This window comes from Juglans regia, chromosome 2 (genome assembly GCF_001411555.2).
Source record: "Juglans regia cultivar Chandler chromosome 2, Walnut 2.0, whole genome shotgun sequence".
Classification (NCBI taxonomy): Eukaryota; Viridiplantae; Streptophyta; class Magnoliopsida; order Fagales; family Juglandaceae; genus Juglans; species Juglans regia.
Genome location: NC_049902.1, coordinates 32,205,698 through 32,232,954, shown reverse-complemented (window position 1 = coordinate 32,232,954; position 27,257 = coordinate 32,205,698). Strand labels below are relative to the sequence as shown.

At 36.1% G+C, this 27,257-nt stretch overlaps 3 protein-coding genes across 3 annotated transcripts; 1 reads left to right on the top strand and 2 right to left on the bottom strand.

The window, feature by feature from the left end:
• The first annotated feature begins 590 nt into the window (after positions 1–590).
• On the top strand, positions 591–5,446 carry LOC109010968 (ATP-dependent Clp protease ATP-binding subunit CLPT2, chloroplastic). The gene is made up of 5 exons (XM_018991954.2): positions 591–925; positions 998–1,036; positions 1,152–1,261; positions 3,796–3,975; positions 4,897–5,446. The coding sequence occupies exons 1-5, from the start codon at positions 684–686 to the stop codon at positions 5,052–5,054; spliced, it is 729 nt and encodes a 242-aa protein (XP_018847499.2). The 5' UTR covers positions 591–683; the 3' UTR covers positions 5,055–5,446.
• Positions 5,091–7,085, bottom strand: LOC109010960 (protein DETOXIFICATION 56-like). The gene has a single exon (XM_018991942.2). The coding sequence runs from the start codon at positions 7,050–7,052 to the stop codon at positions 5,535–5,537; it is 1,518 nt and encodes a 505-aa protein (XP_018847487.2). The 5' UTR covers positions 7,053–7,085; the 3' UTR covers positions 5,091–5,534.
• A 15,695-nt stretch (positions 7,086–22,780) lies between these two features.
• Positions 22,781–26,162, bottom strand: LOC118347704 (protein FAR-RED ELONGATED HYPOCOTYL 3-like). Its single transcript, XM_035687741.1, has 8 exons — positions 25,853–26,162; positions 25,518–25,750; positions 24,666–25,355; positions 24,287–24,599; positions 23,969–24,156; positions 23,746–23,847; positions 23,564–23,638; positions 22,781–22,873 (listed from the first exon to the last, which is right to left on the bottom strand). The coding sequence occupies exons 1-8, from the start codon at positions 26,160–26,162 to the stop codon at positions 22,781–22,783; spliced, it is 2,004 nt and encodes a 667-aa protein (XP_035543634.1).
• Positions 26,163–27,257: the final 1,095 nt, after the last annotated feature.

The window sequence follows — 27,257 nt, the reverse complement described above, 5'->3', positions numbered from 1 at the left end:
GATTATAAATGCTACCCTTTTAACTTAAAAATATTTTATCATTCCTCGCACTAATTGACGTGTCACATTTTAAGTAGCTTTTCATTTAATATATTTGATTTCTGAAATCACATAAAATGTACAATCTCATTATAAAAAAAAATGACTTGTCAAACTCCATGTAAATCTTTTGAAAAAAAAGTAAGAATCAACTTAAAAACTTGAATTTTTTTAAGAAATCTCAAAATTTTTTTTTTTTTAAATGACTTCACGTCCTGAAATTACACAGTTATTTTTTTTATACATAGAAAGAGAGATTCGATCCTTAATTCTTTTAATAAAAAATCAATATGTTGTCAATAGATACAGAGATCTTGACGAAATTACACAGCTATTACTCGTATACTTGACCAGGATAATTTATATTGGATTATTTGGTCTTCTCTTCTTGTCCTAAGCAATCCCAGGCCCAGGCCCATGCGTGTCAGATTGTTGGAACTCCTTTTGTCCAGCCCTCGAAACAGTCCCATGCAGATTTGCTTCGAGCCCACTCAGCCCAAACTGAATGACCAAGTACAAATATTGCTGGACGAGTCACGAAATCCACTAACACGTCGTCGTTTTCTATTCGACCCAATTCTCTACTCTATCCACGATTCGGTAGCTGCTCGCACCATCTCGCGACTCGCAGTGTTCTTGTCAAAATGGCTGCTCGCACCATCTCGAAGTTCCCAGTAACTACAGCTCAATTCTCAGACTCCGATAGCAGTAGACGATTTGACCTTCATCCCTCGCGTCTGGTTCGGGCCCTCAGGCTCAGAAAACAGGGTCTGCCTCACCCATGGCTCGGCACCAACTCTCTCTCGCTTCAGTCCCCCAATATCAGACCCTCCGTACTAAAACGCCGACCCGTCTCTGCCACGGTATCGTTCAGCCTCCCCACTGCGTAAGTCTTTGGAAAAATTTTCCCGGTTTTGGATGACCCAAACTGTTGTTTCAGATTCTTCTGATTTTGCAGAAACCCAGAGAGACTTTCCTCGACTGAAAAAGTTCCCAAGTGAGTTTAGTTAAAATTTTCTTTGGATTTTAGATTTTGGGGTTTTCTTTTCTCCCGCTTTTTATTCGTTGGTGGCTTGGTGGGGATTGAACGCTTGAGTGGGTGAATGGAGCAGATGGTCTAGGAGGGCAATCAAGTCATTTGCTATGGGGGAGTTGGAAGCAAGGAAGCTCAAGTACCCAACTACCGGGACTGAAGCCCTTCTCATGGGGATTCTCATCGAGGGTACGGAGCTCCATTCATCTTAGTGGTTTTTGTTTTTCGTCTTTCTCTAATATTGCTAATAGCATAAACTATAATGATGCTTTGTTACAATCTCACCACGTCGACTAAGTATGAAATTAATTGGTGATTTATAAATCTCTAGGCGCACTTTCCTTATAAGCCGGTTTCCAAGGATGAGCCTACCTAGTGTGTTCCTAATAAATCGTATAGAGCCATCCCACGTCTACGACCATGTTGCGATATTTGTAATTGTGTGGCATTGGATGTGATGCCGGCATGACAATGCTCATCCAGGGTTAGGAAAGACCTAGTGCACAGCCAGCCCGTGTGAGCGCCGGGACTGCTGTGGACGTTGGCTACGAAGCTTGGTAGTTGTTACGATCCCACATCGACTAAGTATGAGATTGGTTGATGATTTATAAGCCCCTAGACACTCTTCCCTTGTAAGCCGGTTTTAAAGGTGAGTTCTACCTAGTGGGTTCATAACATGCTTCCAGTATTTCCAAAATTTATATAGATAAAGAAATTGTAGTTAAACTGGAAACATAAAGGCGTCGTGAATCTTGTGATGAATTGAGTTAGAGTACTTGATGATTCTGAGATGATTTTGCCAATTATATTATGATGTTGTCCTGAGACTAATGAGGTGTGAGAAGTTGGAATGGTATGCTAGATGCCATTCCCTCTAGTCCTATCATATTTTAGGTGAACTAGAGCCTTTCTGAGTCACAATCTAATGCATGTTTTTCTAAAGGTTATTAGTGCCTTGCCCTCTAGCCTTACGAGAGTAGACAGTGCTATTTGAGCTCAAGTTCTTTGGCTTTATCATAATGTGGGAGCACCTATTAGATACAAAGCAGGTCTGAGACCTGCCCATTTAGCCAAGTGGTACCTTCCCCCATGTTGAAATGGGATGTCTTACATTTATTAGCATATAACATTTTATTACTTAATCATTTATTCATTTACTGTAAATAGGCTCAGAATACTCTAGAAGTTAGGTTTTGTTTATTGTCGAGAATACCCCTACCTTTTGTAACATATTTGATTCTCCTTTGTATGTGTATAAATACACCAAACCTCACTAATGAATATATGAAGGAATTCATGAAAATCTCCCAGGCTCACATGGTATCAGAGCTGCTCGACTAGCAGTCTTGTGATCCATGGCCTCCCTTCCCTCTCCTTCTGCTTCCATCATTTCCTCTTTTTCACACGTAGTCACCCTTAAACTTACTACAGAGAATTAAAATGTGTCCTCAGTTAAACTATCTTAATATGACTCACCAGAGTTTGAGGATAGTACACTATTTCGCAGTACTGTAGGAGGTTTATAGTACTTATCTCTCACACGACCTGACATAGCCTTTGCAGTTAAAAAAGTTTGTCAGTTTATGCACTGTCCCAAAGTTCCGCATTGGACTGTTGTCAAGAGAATTCTTCGGTACCTTAAGGCCACTCTTAATTATGGTTTATTTTTTAAATCTCAATCTTGTGTCTCTCTTCAAGCCTACACGGATGCAGATTGGGTAGGGTGCCCTGATGACAGACGTTCCACAGGAGGCTTTGCTGTTTTTCTGGCACTCATCTCATCTCTTGGAGCTCCAAGAAGCAAAAGACTGTAGCAAGATCCAGCACGGAAGCCGAATATAAATCACTTTCATCCACTGTAGCTAAGCTTATATGGCTACAAACCATGCTGAAAGAGTTGGGGATCTCCTTATCTACAGTTCCTACACTTTGGTGTGACAACTTAGGAGCTACGTACCTAACTGCCAATCCAGTTTACCATTCACGGACCAAGCACATGGACATTGACTATCACTTTGTACGTGATAGAGTTGCTGCACAAATTCTGAAAATTTCTTTTTGCAGCTCCAAGGACCAACTGGCTGATGTGTTTACTAAGCCATTAGTCTCTGATAAATTCTTTTCTTTTCGTTCGAGTCTCAATATAGTTGACACCCCCTTGGACTCGAGGGGGCGTATTAGCATATAACATTTTATTACTTAATCATTTATTCATTTACTGTAAATATGCTCAGAATACTCTAGAAGTTAGGATTTGTTTATTGTCGAGAATACCCCTACCTTTTGTAACAGATTTGATTCTCCTCTGTATGTGTATAAATACACCAAACCTCACTAATGAATATATGAAGGAATTCATGAAAATCTCCCAGGCTCACAACATTGATACAAGAGAAAGAAAATGAAAATTATACACATACAACCATTTTAAAATTCTTTTTGCAACTCTGTTTTAAATCGAGGGTACTTTTGTTAAAAAGGGTTGTCTGTGTCATTACTCAAGAGAAAAAAAGCTTTTCTCCTGCCTCACATTTTCAATTCATCTTGGGCCTTTTCACTTACCTTTCTTTCCTCCTGTTTTACGACTGGATCCACACCTCTTTCATTGATGGGACTGCTGCTATCTTAGTCCTTAGACATTACCACCATGTATTGTCTCCTATAAATACAATAATTCTGTGGTTATTATGCACTGCATTGAACCCTTTCCTTTGTGCTAACAGGAACTAGTTTGGCTTCAAAGTTTTTGCGGGCAAATGGAATTACACTTTTCAAGGTTCGTGAAGAAACAATCAAGTTACTTGGGAAAGCTGACATGTATTTTTTCAGTCCTGAGCATCCTCCACTAACTGAAGCAGCTCTAAGGGCCCTTGACTGGGCTATTGATCAGAAGCTAAAATCTGGTAAGTTCCTGCTGATTGAATGTTCTTTTAGTTAGTTTTGTAATTTCTATATGCTGTAGTTAAGAACATAAAAAAACCTTTTATTCAAGGTGTTAGGGCGATACTAGGACTTGGCACCTTGAGGCTTTTGTTGCCTTTGACAACACTGTAGGTTGGAAAATCTTTATATAATTTTGGGGTCATTAACTACTAATGTCATTACTATCATATTCATGTCATTGGAGCTTATTTGGTTTTTATGTTTCAAGCTAGTTTGCCATATGAAGTATCAATCATGGGACACTTCTAGTTTAGGACTATTTCTGATTCAGCATCATTTTAGACCTATTCTTTATAAATCTTAGTTTTATTAATTTGAAAGCAACATCATAGTTGTTTCCATGAAATGATGGATGTATATATGTGTGTGTGTGTGTGTGTATTGAGAAAAGAGACAAAAACACGAGTATGCATCATTGTTCCAAATGACTCCATTGAATTTTATAAGAAATCGAGGATAATAACGTTTTACATGTAATGGACAATGTAGAGACTGGGATTTGATTACCAAGCGAGTGTCATTAAGAGGTCTTTTAACTAAGACTTCTAAGTTTTACCGTCGTTTGTGAGATAGCTGCCGCGTTATCTTGTTTATACAACAATAACTCATACTGATATATAATAATTATAACATCTTGCAGAGGGACTGTGCACCTCTGGGATTAGTTGGGATTTTTTTCCAGACAACCGGTGCCGATAAAAAAAAAAAAAAAATTATGACGTCCCTAACTAGTATACATTACAGTTCTTTGTATTGCATACAGCTTTGTGTGCCACATATTTTTTCGGAATTCCTTGTTCAAGTGCTGCATCACATGATGATTCTTATTTTCCCAAATCATAGTTCTCGAAACATGCTGCTTGATTAATCATGATATGCAGGTGATAGTGGGGAAGTTACGACATCTCATCTGCTTCTTGGCATATGGTCTGAAGTTGAATCGCCAGGTCATAAGATCATGGCTACCCTTGGCTTCAATGATGAGAAAGCCAAAGAACTAAAGTCTTTAAGTTCTGAACCTGGACCTGTTGATGATTGATACACTTATTTGACACGCTTCTTGTTGTTACTATTAATGTAATTCTGTTTTATCAATGGTGGATCAGTGATACCGCATGTCCTTTGAAGTTGCGAGTTCTTTCATGAATACATATTCATTAAGTTAGGACTTCACAGATTGCTTCCCTGTTGAGCATGCCTATGTAAGTTGTCCTCCCTATTGATACGATTTAATTGAGTGATTGTCTCCAATGTCCTAAATTGCAAGCCAAGGAGTTAGGTGACAAGTTGCTTAGAGCATGTTGTGGTGCTCATCCTTGCCAGCTAGATTGTTATGATAATCAACGTTTTTGGTTGTGGTCGCTTGCTGGCCCGAAGTTTCATTTCTAAATGTGCTTCCTTAAAGGAAATTATTTAACTTGTACTTTTTCACATTGAACCTATTCAACTGGTACATTCCAGCATGTCTGATGGTAGAAACGTTCATAAATCATAATACAAATACTTTTTAACGTTGTTCTCATACTTGAGCATTACTTGTAGTTTCCATGCTTCTGTGATTTCCATCTACCCTAACAATGTCCCTATCGCATGCAAGTGTTTGTGCCTTGCCCGCTTCTTCGCCCCAGTCAATCCTTGTCACAAAGATCAACAGCAAAACCAAACAGGTTACCATCCCGACCAAGAATCCTATCAACAACCCACCAAGTCCAAGTGCGGCCTTGAAAGCTAAAACCACACCCAAAGGCAGGGCAAGAAGGTAGAATCCACCAAGATTGGCATACAGTCCCAAACATGGCCTAGCTGTTCCACGGACAATTCCGCCACATACTGCTAATGGGAAATTCACAACTTCCGCCAAAGCCATAAGCGGCATGGACTTCTTTACACCTCTTATAATCCCCTGATCATGGCTAAACAGGGGCCCCCAGATTCCCCTCGCTGCAACCATCACCACGCCACCTATGCAACCTGAGACGATGCTCACTGCTAGAGACACATAGGCTGACCGGTAAGCAGTGGCGGCTTGGTTTGCACCAAGCTCATTTGACACACGGGTGGATACAGAGGTGGCTAGTGATAGCATCACAGAGTATAGCAAATAGTCGAAGTTCAGCACGATAGCTAGCACTCCAACTGCCTGCTTGGCATTTGCTAGCCGTCCAGTGAGCAAGACTAAAATCTCATAACACCACCATTCAAAGCAGGTAGTGAGGCAGCATGGCCCGCAGAGCTTGAGCAACCTGAGCCAGTCACTAATGCCTTGGTCCCACCATCCTCCTTCCTTCCACCTCTCTTTACTATTTTCAATCATAAACACATACAAGGCAAGTGGAATCACCACCAGGAGATCAGTGATCCAAACCGACATCGAAACTCCTTCAAGACCCTTGGCTTTTGCAAGTAATATGTTGATGGGTACGTGAAAACATAACGCTAGAACCGAGCTAAACATTATAGGAACCGTTATGCCCTGTGAGCTCAAGTAGGCTTTGAGCGGACAGAGAAATGAAGTTATTACCAAGTCAGGGAGGAGATACAACAGATAGGTCTTTGCGACAAGTGAAATGTCTTTTTGTTGGCCAAAATAAATGAGAAGCTTATCAACGTTGAGCCAGAAGAACGCTATGGGTAGAGTTGCTAGTAGTAACAAGAAGATTGCCATGAGAAGGATCTTGTGAAGGAGTTTAAAGTTTTTGGCTCCGTAAGCTTGACCACATATGGGTTCCATGGCGCCACAGAGCCCGTTCATGACAGAGAAACCTGTGACATTAGCGAATGTAAACCCTAGTGCTCCACCTGCTAGTCTGAGCTCCCCAAGCCTGCCTAAAAATGCTGTTGTGATCGCTAGCTTTGCAAACCATGCTAAATTCATCGCTACCAAGGGAAGGGCAATTTTCCTCTGCACTTTTAGCTCCAAAAGCATAATCCCTGCAAAGCTGGCTGCCCATTTTTGAACTGGAGGTGGTGGAGATGAAGTTGGCTGAAAAGTTTTCTCACTTGGTACTCCCTCTTCCAATTTCAGGATTGCAGACATTATTGCTCGGCAGAATGGCTTGGTGGGTTTGCTCCAGACATATATATATATATATATATATATATATTTATACATATATTTTATATATTGGTGAAAGATGAGAACTTGGGTTATTATTATAAGCAAAAGATTAGTTATGTTTGAGTGCATGAGTTTCGTGAGGAGTTTGTTCTCTAAAGGAGCAGATTGGTGGGCTTTTGTAACGGCCAATCAAGGAAGAGAGAGGGCGGGTGGTGGATTTTCATAGTGCGTGATGAGAATGCAAGGGCAAATTGATGTTTGCCTATTTAAAAACAAGAGAGCCATTTCATGCTTATAAATCCCATCCAGACTCCGATGTTGCCCCCATTTTGGTATCGTTTTGGCCTTGGAAAAAGTACAGAGAATAAAAAAGAAACTGGGCGTAGCGCATTCGATCTGTACGTGTCTCTCTCCATTTATTGAATATTTGAGAATGAGTGAATATAAATAGCTAGAGAAATGATAGTTATAATTGTGAGTATGTAAGCATCGTGTAATTATTTTAAAAAAAATGAATAAATATAAAACTCACATGAAAATAAATTATTTTTTTAATAATGAACTCTACTTTTTTTCAAAACGACTGCACAACACTTGCGCACTTCAAGACTGTATGTAACATTACTCATATAAATAATATAGAGAAGTAAATATATATTTATATATAATATATACAAGATGCAAGTGTTTTTAAGAGGTGAATAAAATAGAAAACGCGAGACTTTTATGCAAAATTTGAAATTAAAGATCGAATATTGAAGAACCGGATGCTAATGCTCTTCGCTTCCCCTTTAATTAATTCTCCGGTTCGATCGTCTCATTCTCTATTTATTATTCATGTTATAAGAAGATACGAATGGCCTAAAATTCCCTTTCCAGATACCTTTTGCCACGATAGAATATGGGGTGGCTGGATTTGATTTAGAATGCATGAATGATATGATCAGCTAATGATGCTGTTGCATGTCCGGCATGCAGCTTCTGAGCCATGACAAATCGGCCAATGTACCTCATGACCATCATCGATCGGTGGAGAGACATGATCGAGATCAGGACTGATTGCTAGGACGTACTCAGGCTTGGTCCCGTTGGATGCCGATCAAGAATATAAGTGCCGATCGAGGAATTATCAACCTTGAGTCATGCGCCTGATCTATTACATCGACTCTGATTGAACTTAGTTTCTTGTACACGTGTTCATTATGATGAAGTTGCAAGAGCTTCTCGTATTGCATTCTTTATGCAGATTTGGTACATGATGTTAATTAGTTGATGATGACCATGATGAATAAGAATCTAATCTTTGAAATAATTGAGGATCCAAATTTCTAGCGATATAGATGGGGGGAATTAGTATCAATCCGAGAAAACATATATATATATATATATATATATAAAGAGTATTTTAAGTGCAACGTTCTTGCAAGGTTTGAGAATGTACCGTGTATGATGAAGAGATATACTATATATATATATAGAAAAGATATTTGCTATCGTGAGATATGCAACTGCTGAATAATCGTTTTGAAAAAAATGAATAAAATATGAGATATTTCATATGAAAAAAATTAATTTTTTAAGAAAAAAAATATTTGCAACTATGAATTGTATAACTGCTACGTAATCGTTTCGAAAAAAGTAAATAAAATATGAGATCTACATGAAAAAAATTTAATTTCTTAATAGTAGATCTCACTCATTTTCAAAGCGATTATGCAGTATTTACGCACTTCATGGTTATATATAAAATTACTCATTTTTAATAGTGAACTCTACTCTTTTTCAAAATAATTACGCGACATTTACATATTTCACGATTGTATGTAGAATTATATATATAATATATGAATATTGTTACAACAAATTAAGTGCAACTTTAACATAAACATGATATTCATCTGTTAGGTGGTGGTGAGTAATTTTACGTATAATTATGAAATATATAAACGTCGCATAATCACTTTAAAAAATAATAGAATTTATTATTAAAAAATTAATTTTTTTATATAAATATTATATTTTATTTTATTTTTTAAAATAATTATATAACGATCGTATAATTTAGGATTATAAATATATTTTTTCATTTTATGTTAAAAAAATATGAAAAAAAAAAGAAAAAAAAAATTTACGCTCGGCGGTCAAGATGTTACCGCATAGTAGCCGCACCCTGTTTTTAATCCACGATCACTTTTCAATAAAAAAAGGTCGACGCCTCCCACCAGTACTCTCTATACGCGGTGTAAAGTGGAAGTGGCAGTCGACAGTGATAACGTTGGGCGAGATAGATCGGTCCAGACTCCAAATGCCCACTAGGGCCTATAATATAAAATTATGAGAACTATATGCATCCAGAACGCTTACACTACACATATTTCATCTAATCAATATGTATATAATTTTATTCATGATAATATGAAAAATCTAATAGAAATCTTGATACATGATAGTATTTCGTTAAAATACATTAGTTAGTCAAGTATATATTATCATAATTTGATGGAGTTATATATTAGATTATAAAATAGATCTAATTAATTTATCATATAAAATCATGTTGATTTATAAATTTATTTTTATTAAATTTTTTTATGATTGTAATATTTTTTATTTCTCATCCAGTATTGTGAATTTCGTACCAACCGCAGGTATTATATCTGTTTCGTACTGGCCTCAATTTCAGCTTGTACCAGCCGATATTTTTGCCATTTTTTTTCAAACTACAAGTTTATTTTTTAACCCCAAATTCAGACTAGACTATTTATAATTTATATATATGTATTTATATATAATTTATTTATATATAGACTATTATTTTAGAATATAATTTTTATATATAATTTATTTATATATCGACTATTTCGAAATGTTATCCCGAAACGCTATTTCGAAACGGTACTAGTATCGAAATATTTCGTTTCAGTGCCTTGACCGGTACAACATCCGGTACGGTATTCAAAACATTGGTCTCATCACCATCCTAGCATCCTACATATATATATATTAACAACTATATAGATAAGATTCTATATATAGATATATAATTTCCGCATGCAGCTCTATTTCCCTTCTTTAAATTAATCTGAATTCCGTCGGAATTTTCCCATAGTTTTCACAAGGAATCGACTTTTGAATTTGTTTTTTCAAATCTCTATCATAATGAATGCCATTATAAAGTACTTTTAGTGGAATATCATAGTGTTCCTCTTTACTTTGTCCCGCCAATAAAGCTAGCTAGATGGGTGCTTAATTAATGAATATCGAACACGACACATATATAATATTATAAAGACCAGTACATATATATATACATAAAAGTGACGTATGTACACACGTAATTAATCACTATAAATACATTATTTATTTATAATCAATTATTTTTTATAAAAATAATTATTTTATATTAAAATAAATCTATTAATTTCATCATAAATAATCATTATAATCCTAAATAATTCATTCATTTTTATCATAGATAAGACAACTAGATAATTTTAAGAACATATCTGGTAATTTTCCAGCCCCACCTGGTCATCATTACATTAAGGGTGCGTCTGGAACATAAACTCCTCTCAACTCATTTCAACTCATCATTCTAATTTTTTCAAATCTCAACATAAAATATAATAAATAATTCAATTTTTTCAAATCTCAAAATAATAATAATATTAAAAAATAATATTCTAATAATATTTTATCATCTCAACTCAACTCAATTCAACTCACTTCAACATCTAAACTCACTCTAATATTACAATCAATAAGATATTGCTTGATTACCTACGTAATCATGAGCAGCTACCACACGATCTTCGAGAAGCTTTTCCCGCCAAAAAATTTCTGAATTTTCTCCTCCAGACTGATCATAGTGGGATTATGTTGATCCAGTTTCGCACGTACATAAAAAGAAATGTGAAAAATATCGAAAGTAGTCGTGCTCAAAATATGTGTGTGTTCCAATAATAATTAATTGGCTTATATATATATATATATATATATATATATATGCCACACGATGTATTAATTTATGCAGATAATCTTAAGGGTTCTAGCTAGAAATTAGGAGACGTTTGGATTCGAAGATGACTTGAGATGAGTTGAGATGAGTTGAGATGGATTGTGAATAGTAATGAGATGAGTTGTGAATAGTAGTGAGATTTGTAAGTTAAAGTTGCTGAATAGTAATGAATAGTAGTGAGATGAGTTGAGATGAGTTGAGATGAGCTGAGATGAGTTGAGATGTCCTACCAATCCAAACGTACCCTTAATTAAAGAAGTTTACGTTTACGTAAATTGTCTATCCTACTTTGAGGACTCTTTGGCGATGCATGTACGTCAACCGACTACAAAGATTATTAATTATTAGCAATTTCCTTTCATGCAAATTAAGATCCCGTTTAGAATTTAGATTGATTAAATTAGTTTAGTCTAATTTTAGTCCGAGTTTAACATCTAAATATTAAATTCATTTCAATTAAAAACTTATTTATAGGTATAAGAGACTTATAATATTTTTTAACTCAAAACTTCTTTACATTCAGGATCCATAAACTTTTTTTAACTTCTCATAAATACATTTAAACTCATCTTAACATCCAAATATATTTAAACTAATCTTAGGTGATCTCCACAAAACTCACTCCATCATCTCAACTTATTACTATTCATAAAAAATTCAATTCATCTCAACGCGACTCAACATTTAAACGGAACCTATCAAATCCGAAGCAATTAAAAATGATAATATGGTAGATGTACGTACGTACGATTGTTCATTAAAGACTGTTAAGTATTTAGCGGCTATTGAGATATATCGCCAAGAAATATGTTTCCCGGCGAGTTTGACGCATTTTGTGGCAGACGAAAACTCGCTGGCAAAATGATATCCCAACGAGTTTCAACTGGTTCCTCCCGTCTATCACGGCGATTTTATTTGTATATAACGGCGACGTTTTTTTGCTGTGAAATAAAAATTTGCCAGCGATTTTTTCGATACGTTGTAGTAGGTCTAAAGTGGGGCTATAATAGCGGCGATTGAGCAGCGAATTTGAAATCGCTGGCATAGATATACGGCAACGATTGTATTTATTTTCCCGGTGAAATTGTAGCGCCGGTAAAGATAAGTTTTCTTGTAGTGTACGTAATGCATTAATATTGGTTATGAACAGCTTATATCTTTTTCAGTTCTAATTGATTCGTGTAAAACGAGAATGAATGATAGTTATAGTATTAATCGAGTCACGATCTAGCTAGAAAATTGATGTTCGTCCTATATATATATAAATCTCTGTAATATCTACAAATTAACGCTTTTATGACCCACCCACCCACGCACCAACTGCATGGGTGTGTATATATATACTTGAATATGTGGCGACAATGAGCTGATCCTTATGTTAATATCAATTGAATAATAAAATTTTTTCTCATCAGTCACTATTTATCATCTTACATCTTATACTTTATGAAAAATTTCTATACATCAAATGAAAAATACCTCACACCTTATGAAAAATTATAGATATGAGTTGTGTGATGTGAATAGTAACTGATTTGTAGCAAAACTCATTAAGCAAATTAAGATAATTTTAACAAGTAATTCTCTTTGTAAACGGGCTGATATGGATGTTCTATATACTTTTTGTATTGCATGCTGACATAACTTGATATAATATAATTTTCTAAATTTGACATGTTAGGAAGAAATTTTAATTTTTAGAAAGTGAAAGTTTTTTCTAAGTTTGTGATGATCTCTCGTTTAATATTCTTCTTGTAACGAGAAAGTTCATTCTAATTTGGAAGAAACTTTAACACGTAGACTGTAGCACATCGAGAAGTCGTATGATCTCTGGCTTTCGTTGTTCTTCCGAGTCGGCGGCACCTCGGGCTTGCTTTCTCCTGTCATTTACTTGGGCTCAGAGAGAAGTAATGACGCCGAATGGGCCTTAGTACGTGCATTTGGGGATAATGAAATAAGGCAGGCCCAGTATATATAGTCATATTCTCTGGTACGTGGCAGTTAGCAGCACTCAAATTAACATAATGAGTTTGAGATCCTCCACTCTTGCGGAAACTCCAGCTTGCTGAATTTGGCGCAAAATCTTGTAATTAAAATCAACCAAAGCAGTTGCTAATGAGAAAAAGAAGAGTGAGAAAATTAATAGTTATGACAATGAAAGTTATACATTTTAATTGTAATCGAACTCACTCACGAAATTGCATGTCGTCTAGAAAATTATAACGTGCTTCAATATATATATATATATATATATATCCTACAAATCGACATCATGTAGCCAGGCAAGTACTGTTGATGTTGTGTTTCATAGCCTGAGCAGTATCACAACAACCAAACTTTTAATACCTGCAACGAGGAAGAAGAAGGAGCTTTGGTGAAGTTTTGGGTCACTCTGATGCCAAAGTCAATAGAGACTATTCGAGTGATAAAGAAAGCTAAGAGATTCGAGTAGTAGAAGAGATCAGAGAGCCTTCTCTTGGGAGGGATGATTGTTATTTATACCTAACTTGGACTCGACTACCGAGGGAGATCGTAGGGTGTCAGGTCATACTCGGGTCAGACCTGTTACCACCCTCTTGTCGTGGTAGTGTGTCAGGTCATGGTTGAGCCGTCCTACGAAACCTTTGGCAAAATGTCGTTGTGTGCTGGGTTACCTAACAAGCATTGAATGCGGTGTGTCTTTGGCCTGGCGCGCCCACGATTGGACACTCCCAATCGCTTGCGCCTTGCTACAGTTGTCTGCTATGTACCCTATTGCAGGGCTTGGAAGCCCATTGAGTTCCCAGGCAATAACTGCCTTATGGTGGGCTTTTTGATCGGGTCGAGCTTAATGCCAAGGCTTTTCCGGATGGGCAGCCAGGTCGTGGACTCGTTCCTGGCTTGGGCTTCTGGTCTGCTTTGGGTCTCTTCCTAAGGGGCCTGGGGTCTCTACAACTTGATCTCTTTAGGCCTGGGCCACTCTCCGAAGGGGCCCCCCTCACAAGTACTACGTACTTGTTATTACTGTCGGACTTTGTTTACTGATCTTTACTTAATTGTTGCTGGCCTGAGGGAGTTAGATGATCTCTATGTGTCTTTGGCAAAAATTAAGAGTTATTTGCAAGGTGGGATGTCCATGATGATTAATCCCTATATAATATTTCCAATTCCAGATAAATTTGTTCATGAGGTAATTAATGTTGTAGATGAATAATTCTGGAGTTCTAGAGTACTTAATGTGGAGTAGTAGAAATCAAGCGATTTACTCTTGGGGATAATTCTAAGTCAAATTTCAATAACAACACCTAGCTAATTTAATAACATGACATGCAGCATGCTAATTTCAATAACAGCCTAATTGCCTAGCTATAAAGCTAGCTAGCTAGTTGACATGATCAATATATATGGATTTTAGTTCTTTAACAACCACTTTAACACAAATTAAGATACTGCTTAATTCTAGCTAGGCCGTCTAATTCACATCTATCTAACCTTCAAAGTGAAAGGCCGGGACTTAATTTGACACTTACATTAATGCAGGAAAACTGGGTAATATTGCATGTTATTTCACGCAATGACCTAGCCTAGGGCATGCTGAAAGATTCCAATTTGATAAACTACGCACATACTGCCATTAATCATGCAGGTCATGTCCCGGTTTATCGTTTGCTTATGTAGACTCTAAAATTAAGAATTAGCTCCAATATATATATATATATATATATATATATATATATATATATATATATATACACACACACACTCTGTCAATATATGACAATTAATTAACTCCCACATGTGAAAGGATCATTTGGTCTTCCCATATACGGATATTCATGTACTATGTTGATATAATGCAACACTAGTAGTCCAGTACTGCCGGAAATAAAGGGCCGATGATAATGACACATGCATGCAACTCCGAGACAGATTTGAGGTCATAGATGCCTTTCACATGGGATGGACTTGAATTACTTAATTAATTATATTTCCCCCCATAATTCCTCTATTCCATCTTGATTTAGCCTCCCATGCATGGACTTGCTTCATTGCATTTAATTGTTTATATCATGGAGATGGTGACGGCCGGGTTGATTTTTTATTAATTATGAGATGATGAATTAGATTAAGATATATTAATGCCTTAATTAACTATGTTAATTATGGTCTAGGATACTACACCCATTCTCTCTCAAGGTAGAGTCATGCCTTCCTTCCATGGAAGACCTGATGATAAACTTCATTATAAATTTCAACCTTAAAAAGACGCATGCAGGATTGTTAATATAGTATCCCGCCCTGAAACTGATAGAACTTTCATGTAAATTCAAGTACGACATCTACATATCAGGACTGTGCTGGCATGCATGGAAAATTCTCAAATATTAATAGGTCTGGTAATATATGGTATTCAATGCAGATCATGATCATGCTGTTCGATCTGCAGGTTCCGAGGTCTCAACCCGTGACTCCTCGGCCTCCTCCTCCTCGTAGCTACGACATTAATGATGGGTGAAAAGCTGGTTTATATATATAGCTGTATTACCAATATTAATTATCCGTTCATGTGAACCCGAAAGTGATCTTGATAATGCATGGATATTGCTATTTGAAACATGAGCAGAAGATCACATGAGACTAATGTTTCCATGGTTAAATATTTCACAAAACTTCTAACCCAACATGGCATGCAAGAGATCTTTTCTTTTCTAAAGGGAATACTGATCTAATATCATTATCATGGCCGATATATAAATTAATTTCCAGAGTGATGACGTTCTATCTTCTTCAAGAAGACTGGCGTTGGGTCTGACTTACTATTAATTATAATAACAATAATTTTGTTATCGATCGAATGATCTAATTAAGAATTTAAGCATAGGAGTTCATCTTAATTAATTTGTGACTGATCATGGCCTTTCAGTTGTCGATCGGTTCAATTATGAGTTTGTTTATTATTTTGAGAGAGAGAGAGAGAGGGCAGAAGGGAGATCAAGGATTGGCTGGATCCAATAAGAAAGGAAAAAAAAGAAAGAAAGTAAAAACATATATTAATTAACGTTGAACAATCCGGCCCAGTGGCGTTAGTTTCCCCAAGCATCAGTACCAGGCATGCACAATTAACTTTTTCATATTATTTTTCTTTTGCGAACAGAGAAATTCATACATTTTACGTGGTTTTACGAAAAAAAAAACAGTTATATTATATAAAATAAATTTATAAATTGATGTAATTTTATAAAATTTGTTAGATTTATTTTATAATAAAATTAAATTTACAAATTAACATACGATATCAAGTTACATTAATTTATATGTTTATTTTTATATAATTATTTTATAACTAAAGTATTTTCCTTTCACAAAATTCATGAACAATGTTCTAAACAAGCCTATTTTGACCCATGGTTTTACTTTGTCCCATGTTTATCCTCTCATTTTTACCACTCGTGAAACTTAATAATTAAGAAAATAATTATTAGTGAATTAGTGTCTTTTTTTAAAAAGGAAAATATTTAAATAATAAAAATTATTTGAAAGAAAAAAAAGAATAAATGCACTAGGGCGGCTGAATAGAACTGTCCTTATTATATAAATATATATATATATATATGTATGTATAACGACATTGCTATTAATTTTCTAGCTAGCTAGCCATCCCCAAAGGTATTGAATGTGAAAGGTACGTCCTGCGATAATATCCTTTAATTTTTCAACTTTTTCTGAGACAAAGCTGGCGCCACTAGCTAGAATTTAATTCGTTCAATTGGCAATAAACAATGACAATACCTTACATTAATTGATGATGCCATCATATTTCATCAAGGAGTTGATTATAATAAAAGGCCAGAATTAATTAATATATAATAGGATATGATCAGCGCCATTATAATCATCAGTAATATAGTTTGAGCACAAACATATTAATACTTAAAAATAAACAATACACTTCATACAAAAAATGGGTAGACTCTGATCCCGGTACTAGTGATCTACCGTTTTCCAACTGTCAATATTATAAATATATATATATATATATATATATTTCCGTGATCATCTTCTTAGCCAAAATGTATTTTTTTTTTAAAAAAAAAGGAATGAAAAAACACAGAAAAAATAGCCAGCTAGTCATGTAGTAGTTGTCACTGAAAGGATAAAACCAGAGAAGGCCGCAATCGAAGACTGGCAAATTAAATATATAGTTCTAGCTAGTCCATTTTTTGATCGATCTCCCCATTAACATATAAAAGGTCACCATGTGCCAACATTGTGCGCCAAACCATTTGAAATGCCCCATCATCATCATCATCATCATCTGGGCAAAAGTAAATGGACTGTGAGTGGAGATCGATCATTGGTCAGCTAATTACCAATTAATTATTATTATTTTTAGTTTTATTATTTTAATAAGAGGAGCGAAAGAAGTGGAGTCATGTATAAAATCCTCTAAATATAAGCATAACCTCATCTCAAAAGAATAATACTCAATAGAAGCCTAATTACCAAATATATCTAATGGTAGTTAGAGCATTAGTAGTGGGCTCAACAAAGTTAAATTTTAGCCAAACAATAGCTAAAGTGCAACAATGGGCTCAAGAAATGAACAGTAATTTTAACTTCAAATTATATCACTAGTTAAATTTGTTGAGCCGAAGGGATTGGCCAAATATTATTTTTGGACTAAAATATTATGTTTTCGCTACTTGCTTCTCTCCCGTGCAAGTAGAAATGCATTATTTTCCGCTGCTTGCCTCTTCCGCCAGGCCATCATAATGACTTTTTGAATATGAACTTTCAAGATAATTTCTCTCTCTATATATATATTATATATATATATATTAAAATCTTAACTAAGATTCCCAGTTTTGCAACACTTGCTAGCTCAACGAATACAATAGAATATATGCTAGAGGTAAAGTTCCTATTAGTTTTCTAAAAAGCAAAAATTTATAAGTAAAATAAATAAAGAATATCCACTAGAATTAAAATAAAAAATTTACAATTATAAATTACAATTACAAGTAAAATAAATAAAAAATTCAAAATCAATATTTTAATAGAATAATAAAAGATTTGTTAAACCTGTTATTTGATGTTATTGAAAATTGGCTGGCTAAATTTGTAAAAGTAAATTTCTTATTCAAATCTTGGCCAAAATTTGTTGAGTCCACTACTAGTACTCTTAGAAGTAATAATAATTGGTTAATTTCTTTCACATTGAGTGTATCATATAGTTTTGGAATAAGAGTTCTTGAAGTTATTACTCAAACTAATTATAAATACGTGAAATATTGGATTATATCTCCAAAAAAATTATACAGTTAATTATTATAAATATTTTAGGAACCACTTCATGCATTTATTTACTCTCTGATCTTTCACTTTAGGCCTCAAAATTCATGCAATCTTTTTCTTTGAGATATGGATCCATCCTTTTCTAAAAGGTTCATTACTTCATATTTTTCTGAGCTTTTATTGATATTTCGTTGTGATCATACGACCAAATTAATCGTATTCACTGATGAGGACAATCAATCCCAAGATCACGTAGGCCATGCAGAAAATGAAAGATAGAAACCTTTATTTATTTATTTATTTATCATGTACATTAGATCACTTGAGTACGAGTAAATAGTAACCCTATTCATGTATTAAAATGACAGAAAACCAGCGGTGCCCAAGAAAGATCAGCTAGCTAGGATGCTTAACCATAAAATTAAGTCCATTAATCCAGCTGTCTTTTATCCTTAGTTGCCTTTTGGAGGGCTGTATCCGAGTCTGGGTTCTTATTTATTGGCTTCTAACAAGAGCTCCTTTGAGGACAGAGACTTGGAGGTTGAAGAGTGGTGCAAGAGATCGATCTAAGAGGTGTGTGGAGAGGGGGCCCGCCATGAGAGAGCCCGACAAAGAGCATCTTTTAATGCATGGGTTTGTTTGCACTCGCGGGTCATACAATAGTCTTTCTTTCAGTTTCAGAATCAGCAAACTCTCCAGCCTCCTGTAATACTGGCGCTTTCTGCGTGCATGCGGGTGCGTGTCAGCGCCTCTTACGCGTCTAATTTTACTCTCATTCCCAAGCCCCCCCCCCCCCAAACAAACACTCTGGATTATGCAGTCAAACCATGCCCACAAGTACCAACCTTACAACCTGTATATATGTTTCGGCCTTCATCATTCTTTCACTTATATATGTATATTCAAAAACTCTATATGCAAACGGGGTGGTGCAGTCGCCATGCAAACGGCTGACGTGGAAAATTGAAAACGGCGTCGTTTTCAATTTTCCACGTTTTCGCCGTTTGCATTTTCGTTTTCCCCCCATTCCCCATTTCTCCCTCCTTCCCGCTTTCGAGTCTGAGATCCCCAATCCCCCTTTCCATCTCCGTTTCTCACCGCAGCAATCGAAGACCCTTCCATTTCCGTTTCTCACCGCAGCAATCGAAGACCCTTCCATCTCCGTTTCTCACCCCACCAATCGAAGACCACCGATGCCCTTCCTCTCTGTTTCTCACCCCACCAGTCGAAGCCCACCGGCGCACAAAAACTCTAGCCCATCGTCTCTGTGTCGCGGCGAGGCGAAGATCCAGCTCCAGAATCCCACCCGCGCCCTTCCACTCTATCCCATTCCTCTGTGTCGCGACGCGGAAGCCCATCCCCTTCATCCCGAAACCCTAACCCAAACCCAGCCCATCTCCTTCATCCCGAAACACTAACCCTAACCAGCCAATATCCCTCATCTCGAAACCCTAGCCCTAACCCAGCCAACCTGAACCCTAACCCTAACCCTAACCAGCCCCTTTCCCTCATCCCGAAACCCTAGCCGTGACCCAGCTCATTAAGAAAGAAGGAAGAGAGTCGCCCCTGTCCGGTCCAGGTTGAAGGCAGGTTCAAATTTGTTCTGGCCTTTTGATATATTCTCATTGTAAACAAAAACTCCCAAGGTAGCTAAAACAGGTATGTTTTTTTGTGTGTGTGTGTGTGTGTGTGTGTGTGATGTTAAGAAACGCCAATTTGAAGTTGGAAACAATAGTGTTCTGTTCAAAGTGGGGTTATCACCTTCAGGGACCATGCAGATTTACATGTTTAATATTAGCAAGTAGAGAACCATATTTTCTAACTGCAAAACATCTCTAGCACCAATCATACTATTGGTTTTGAGCACTAAGCTGTGGCAATAATGTGTTTCCAGTTTAACAAGACTTTGAGTAGCACACTGTAAATCACTGGTTGCATTCTCGTGGAACACCATTCTTAACATGTGATACTTTTTATGTGAGAATATGATCTACCAAAGGTTCCCTTTGAAGTGGAATTCACATTTGAAGAAGTTGAGAAACAAATCTGTTCATCAGACTACATTGGAAAGTATACCTAACCGAATTTGCTTCAAGAAGATGTCATGGCCTCATATTAAAAAAAAAAAAAGTTTCCATGGAATGTTTGCTTGCCGATACATAGCTGCAATTGTACTTACAAGTTAGATTTCAAATATATGGATGACTTTTACCTAGTTGATGGGAATTTGATTTATAAAGTTTTGAGCAAAATACTGCATGTATTATGAATTGTTTAGTTTTAGATGTTTGTCAACTAGAAATTGAATATGTTCATGGGTTGTTCAGCACTCTGCATCTGCACAATTAGATTCTTCTGCAGGTGCAGAGTGGTTTGAGAAACTTTTTCAGTTTTGGTTGTAGGAAAAGACTAGAGGCATGATTGCTGGTTGCTATGATACTAGACCCTCAAACCACTCTTAAGGCATTCAAATTTTATTTTATTTGGTATGCTTTTACAATCAGTGCATGAGGGGAATCTCTGTCCTTTTGCCTCTTGTTTTAGTGTTGGAAAAGACTTTGTTTGACTTGTTGCCACTGCTTTTAGAAACAAGAATCCATTGAATGGTTAAGAACTCCATAAAAGTCGTGTGACAGAATGGAGGGAATTTTATTTCAAATAAGAAGGGTCGTGCTTTTTTTTCAGTGCTTCCCTGTATGTGTGTCTTTTTTATATGTGTGGCTTTCTGTAATTAGTTATTTAGGTTCATGTTAGAATGTCGTCATCATCACTGTCTTCTTCATCCGTTGGCAAACGTACTGCGGCAAAGCCCTTGTGCTTCTGTGACGTTGAAGCTAATTTGAGATACTCAAATACTAAGGCAAATCCTGGACGACCCTTCTTAGGGTGTTCAAAGTACAACACGAAGGTAGCTACAGGACTTACTTTTTGATATAAGTACAATGAATTGAGTAATATTACGTATCTAACATTTGAATTGATTTTCTGTGCAAATATTAGGGATTACCACACTGTAATTATTTCAAGTGGGTAGATAGTGAGCAAGACATAAAGCTAGAAGAAAGAAAAAATTTAGTGTCAAGGAAAACCGAGGAAGAGCTCCAAAAGAGACTCAGCGATATCGAAAATAAAGTAACTGAGCTCCTTAAGATAGTGGATGACATCAAGAAGATAGAGTTGGTGCTATATAGTATATCGGAGGAGATCCGGAGTCGGTGCTTCTTGAGAGAGAAGCTGCCCTAAGGCGTTCACGCATGTTATCCCGTCTGTACTTTGGTGTTTTTGTAATTATTTTTTGCTATTTATACCTTTGGTAGTGGTTTATGTTACATTTAAATATTCGGAAGTTGTAGGTTAAGTGTTATTAGTTATTTAGTGTTATATATTACTTATTTAGTGCTGTAAATCTTTAGTTTAAATCTTTAGTTTAAGTGTTATTAGTTGTTAACTGTTATTAGTTATCTACAAAACTGATTTATTAGTTAAGTATTATTTAAGGTGTTATAAGTTATTTAATTTGTATAATTAGATTTGTATAATTAATATAAGGTGTTATAAGTTATTTAATTTTTTTGAAGTTAAATTATTCTCAAATTTAGTTGTTTTTTTTTATATTATTTAAAGAACTGTAATTATTTCCCGCTTCTCTTGTCTTGGAGATCCATGCTCATGACAGTGAGTTTGCATAGACAGTGAGTTTGCATAGATAGATCAAGCTCCATGGCAAGGACATTCAAAAGTGAAGAATGATAGCAATTTCATTCACGTCATTTGAGAAAAAGTGAAGAATACCTAAAACAATCCTTACACTTCATTAGCAATGTACGTGAATGACCATTTGCCAATTGAAAATGCCACCTGCACTGGTTGGCCAACTACTAAATAAATACAACCAACGCAAATCTGCAGCAACTAAAGAAAGTTCTCCAATTGACCATTTGGCAATTAGGGACTTGCTCAAATCTTGGAACTCTACTAATATTAATATAAGTAACAATAAAAATCTGCACACCCATCCAAAAATAATGTGAAATAGTATCACTTTTGAAGCTATGTGAATATAACAAGATTACACAAAATTTAATCACCAACCTTCATACTTACAAGATAAAAATCTGCACATCCATCCAAAAATAATGTGAAATAGTATCACCTCTTAAGCTATGTGAATATAACAAAATTACACAAAATTTAATCACCAACCTTCATACTTACAAGATAAAAATCAAAATACTTAGTCAATACATTTATACCTTCCTTCTTACAAAATACTTACAAAAACTCATCAAATAACACCAACCTACATTTCTTCTTACAAAATAAATACAAGTCGATGCCACCATAAGACACACGTGGGAAACCTTGATTATTCTTATTCCCGCAATCCTCATTCCCAAGAGCAACATGACTCAACTCAAAAGTTCTGGATGTCCCATTGCAGCTCGCATAGAACCCCATCTAGAATTAGGATCACATCTAGCAAACTCAATCCTTTTCCAAGGCATTTCTGCAATCAAGCCATTTATCATCATAAAATAAAATTATTGACTTCTTTTTAGCACCAAAAACTAAGGCTGCGTTGTACAGAACATGAATTGATCAACTTAATGTAACTTGGAGTAATTAATGCTAACACTCCACCAAAATCAAATTACATAAAATGCCTACGTGGAGAAACTCAAAGTAACCAAGTCCATCGCTTGAGTTCACTCATGGATTCTCTACACCATCAAAAGCACTCCTACTGGAAAATATACTATATAGTCTTGGATCAAGAAGAGAAAATCTTGATAAAAAAGCATGACTACTGAGCCTACACCAAGCAACAATCCAGATGGTATCACAACAATTCTTTTTAAAATTCTTTTTTAAAAATCCTACGGCACCAAGTTATTACACTCAGAAGCCTCTATGAAGTTATTAAAATTCTTTTTAATAACTACTACACTACACCAAGCAACAATCAAGAGCAATTGATTTTTGATATGGCTCATAAATTACATTGTAATACCTTGTGTATCTTATAAAGCTTGCAGAGTCACTAATGGTCAACTTCTTGCGCTGGTTGTGATCCATCACAATCCAGGGAGGTCCGGTCGTGCGCCATTGAACCCAAAAAAATCTGTTACGATCAATATGAAAATATGAATGTCATTTAAATATTACAATTAAATTGTGTAGAGTTTAGAAACATTACACTTTCTTGGCTACCCATCACTGTTTCTCTGTGTTCGATTCCACTACTGTGAACTACTGAGCTGTCTATAACAGTCTGTTTATAAATAACAAAATACTTAGTAAATTGTAAAGGAATGAAAAGTTACCATTTCAACTTACGAAAATAATTGTTTGGCTTATAAATAGAGGTATTTTTGATACCTGCACTTCTCCAGGGTAGGTGATATCCACTTCTGATTGCCCAAATAAATTCCTACGCGTGCCAATGGCTAGTGTATCTCCAACATTGGAACTCACATCTCCCTAACAATAACGTAACAATTAAAGAAACTTTTTCTAAGTTTACATTATAAAAGTACAAGACATTCACACGTTAAAGGAATCAAATAAATATTTTTAATTCTCCCAATGTTAAAACATTCACCTGTTTGGCTTTCCCTCTGGCTTGGGCTTTCTTCTGTTTGGCTTTCACCTTTCGTATGTCTGTCTCCATCCTGGATGCTCTTCTCAGAGATGGGGGTCTTCCTTTCCCTTTGACAACAAGTGGACTCTTGACTTGTTGTGAACCAGCAATTGCAGTTGTGTCCAGTGTCATGTAACCAGCATTCGAGTCTGTTATGGGCAAAGAACTAATTAAATATGACATCATTAAACAACAAAAAATTAAGTAATTTTCTTTCTTCATTCATAAGTAGGAATTAAGTACTTATAAAGAAGTAAACAAGATAAATAGACTTTAAACCTGTTTGGGTCAAAGATCTGTTGCGTGTTTGCTCGCGATAACATTCAGTCATCTCATGTATCCTCTTCTTTGCATCATCGAATTGCTCTTTAGAATCCGCCGCATATGTAATCATCCCATAACACATATTCAACAAAATGGAATATCTATTACCATTAGGCCTCTGATCCCCTGCGTCATAGCTACTGCGGATTAACGTGTATCGCCTCTTAATGTCCTTTTTCCATCGGTCTAAAATGTACCGATTTGGCAATGATTTTATACCGTTACATTTGAATACAGCCAAAATATGCCTACACAGTATCCCCCTCATCTGAAACAACCCACATGAACACTTAGCATTGCAGTCTTATTCATTAAAGTCCACTGAATATGTAACCATTTTACTGAACTCCTCAATACGAATTTCGTCTTCTACCAAATAACTCTTCATTACACCATCTGATGTACGTAGACATGGATCCAAATCAAGCACACCTATTACTTGCTGCTGCACTTCTCTAAATTTAGCGTTAGTATACAACTCTTGGAATTTCTTTTCAATTGGAGATCTCGATACACAGGGAATGACCTGGCTAAGTGATTGGAATTCTGCATGATTTTCATTCTCAATTTTCTTCTTCAGCGCACTGTCAAACTGGTCGACAAACTCCTTCAAGTTTGTTTTTGAATGCACATAACCATCAAAAAAAGCATTCATACTCTCGCTGCGTTGGGTTGTACTCATTCCAGCCCAAAAGTGCTCTTTCAGGAAAACCGGTACCCAATGCTCACGTTCTACATATAAACTTTTCAACCATGGATTCTCATGTAAGTCATATGTGTTAAGAAACTCGGCCCAACATTTCTCAAACTCCTCAATAGTTTGTGTGTCGTACACACATTTCATTAGTTGAGTTTTCAGCCCACTTCTGTATGCAGCATATGACCCAAGCTTCTCAGGTACTTTCTTCAGTATATGCCATAGGCATAATCTATGTCGAGTTTCTGGAAAGACAGTAGCAATTGCATTTTTCATTGCTCTGTCTTGATCAGTAATAATAGCCTTTGGAGCTATACCGTCCATACACTGCAACCAGGTTTGAAATAACCATGTAAAAGTCTCAGTGTCCTCACTGGAAATTAACCCAGCTCCCAAAAGAATCGACTGCCCGTGATGGTTTACACCAACAAATGGTGCAAATGGCATCCCATACCTATTCGTCAGGTATGTGGTGTCGAATGTAACTACGTCACCAAAATACTGGTAGGCTGCCCGACTACGTGGATCTGCCCAAAAAACATTTTTTAACCTTCCTTCATCGTCTAAATCCATCAATGAAAAAAATCCATTACTCTTGTACTGCATCCTCATAAAATAATCTTGAAGTGCTCCAGCACCACCTGCGCCAAGTCGTAGATGTCGTGCTTTGTCGATGTAATTGCGACAATCCTTTTCTAAAAATGGCAAGTTCTCAAAGCCACCTGCGCCAACGACAAGAGAGCCGTAACTCTTATTCAGTCAGATCCCAGCTAAATCGTTTGTGTCTAGGACTCTTTTAACAGAGTCACTCACTTCTCTGTTACATCGAAAGAAGCGGGATTTCATTGGGCTCAGACCGTGATTATGTGTATTATGGACTGTTGTCAACCGCATCTTTCCCTCAACTCTTAAGGCATTAATCCTTGCCTTACAGTCCGTTTTTCCCGTCGGACGTGGGTTGGCGAGATTAGAACTCTTATTTCGGGCCTTCCCTCCCCGTGCACAACCAAGGGTGACATATCTGACACTCTGATCCTCTGACCTCTCACTCCTTTGTGTCATCACCCCAAACCCACATTTTTTACCATAATGCTTATAATAGCTGAACAACTCTTCAAATGAATTGAACTCCATCCCCGACTTTGGTTCCTCAACGATATCATCACCATCCGACGATGGCACTACCTAAGGTGTACCAGTAGTGCCATCGTCAGTTGGTGTACCAGTAGTGCCATCGTCAGTTTCCCGTTCATCTGGTCTAGCAGAAGTACATGGCGCTTCAGTTTGCAGACAATCGGGTCTATCTTCTTCAGTACCAACAGTACCAACTTCTGCGCTCGTTCCAGAGCTTGTACCGATAAATGGCCTCGGAGGTCCCATCCCAAATTGAAATGGGTAACCAACGTTTAGCTTAAAACAAAAAAACTAAAACATTTAATTTGTTTAAGAAATTATTATCTTATAACTAAAAAACAATAAAGGAGTTGAAAAATCACCTGCATGTTGCTTGGATTATTGGTCCTATCTGGATATGGCAAGAAAGCTGGTGGCCATGCAGGCACTGGTCCAAAATAACCGTGCATGTAATTTTGATAGTTTAGTATACCAGTTTGAGGGATGTCCTAACAAAATAATAATAATATTAATAATTATAATGTTAAACATAAAGTAACAATTAATTTTCTTAATTATGAAACAACATACTGAATTTGACGGATTTGAGTTAGATGGTGTTAGCGGAAATTGGTGTTCTTCTCCTTTTCCCATGCCCTATACAAGTTGTTCAATATCCAAGATCAGTCTTTGATAAGTTATCAAGAAAATTACTTCAATCAACCAGAAGACTAATATTGTACATACTGCTTTCAACAAAAAAAAAAATGATAAAAATATTAGCATGAAATATTTTTATCATCAATATTAGCATCAACCAAAAGACTAAGTTGTTCAATATTAGCATCAAATACTGTTTATACATGATGGAGATGATTGATGCCTTTCTTCTCAACTAAATTTTGAGAAGTTGTAAAATCAATTTTAGAATTTAACGTACCACATTATAATTTTTTTAATAACAATTACATTGACCATTGGAATTCTGCAACACAAATTATATGTATGGATGATGGAGTTGCACACGTGGGAATCAATGGAGGGACAAATTTGACTCGTATAACACGAACATCCAAAATCTCGTCTCATAATCCATTAAGGAAACATTAAATTCAA

Bases quoted from the DNA above. Each gene is read 5' to 3' on its own strand.
- LOC109010968 (XM_018991954.2), top strand. From the start codon at position 684: ATGGCTGCTCGCACCATCTCGAAGTTCCCAGTAACTACAGCTCAATTC. The intron at 926-997 runs GTAAGTCTTTGG...CTGATTTTGCAG, and splicing joins TCGTTCAGCCTCCCCACTGC to AAACCCAGAGAGACTTTCCT. The intron at 3,976-4,896 runs GTAAGTTCCTGC...CATGATATGCAG, and splicing joins TGATCAGAAGCTAAAATCTG to GTGATAGTGGGGAAGTTACG.
- LOC109010960 (XM_018991942.2), bottom strand. From the start codon at position 7,052: ATGTCTGCAATCCTGAAATTGGAAGAGGGAGTACCAAGTGAGAAAACT.
- LOC118347704 (XM_035687741.1), bottom strand. From the start codon at position 26,162: ATGGAGTTCAATTCATTTGAAGAGTTGTTCAGCTATTATAAGCATTAT. The intron at 25,356-25,517 runs GTAGTTACATTC...ACCTGGTTGCAG, and splicing joins CCTACCAGTATTTTGGTGAC to TGTATGGACGGTATAGCTCC. The intron at 24,600-24,665 runs GTTACATATTCA...GGGTTGTTTCAG, and splicing joins TTGAGGAGTTCAGTAAAATG to ATGAGGGGGATACTGTGTAG.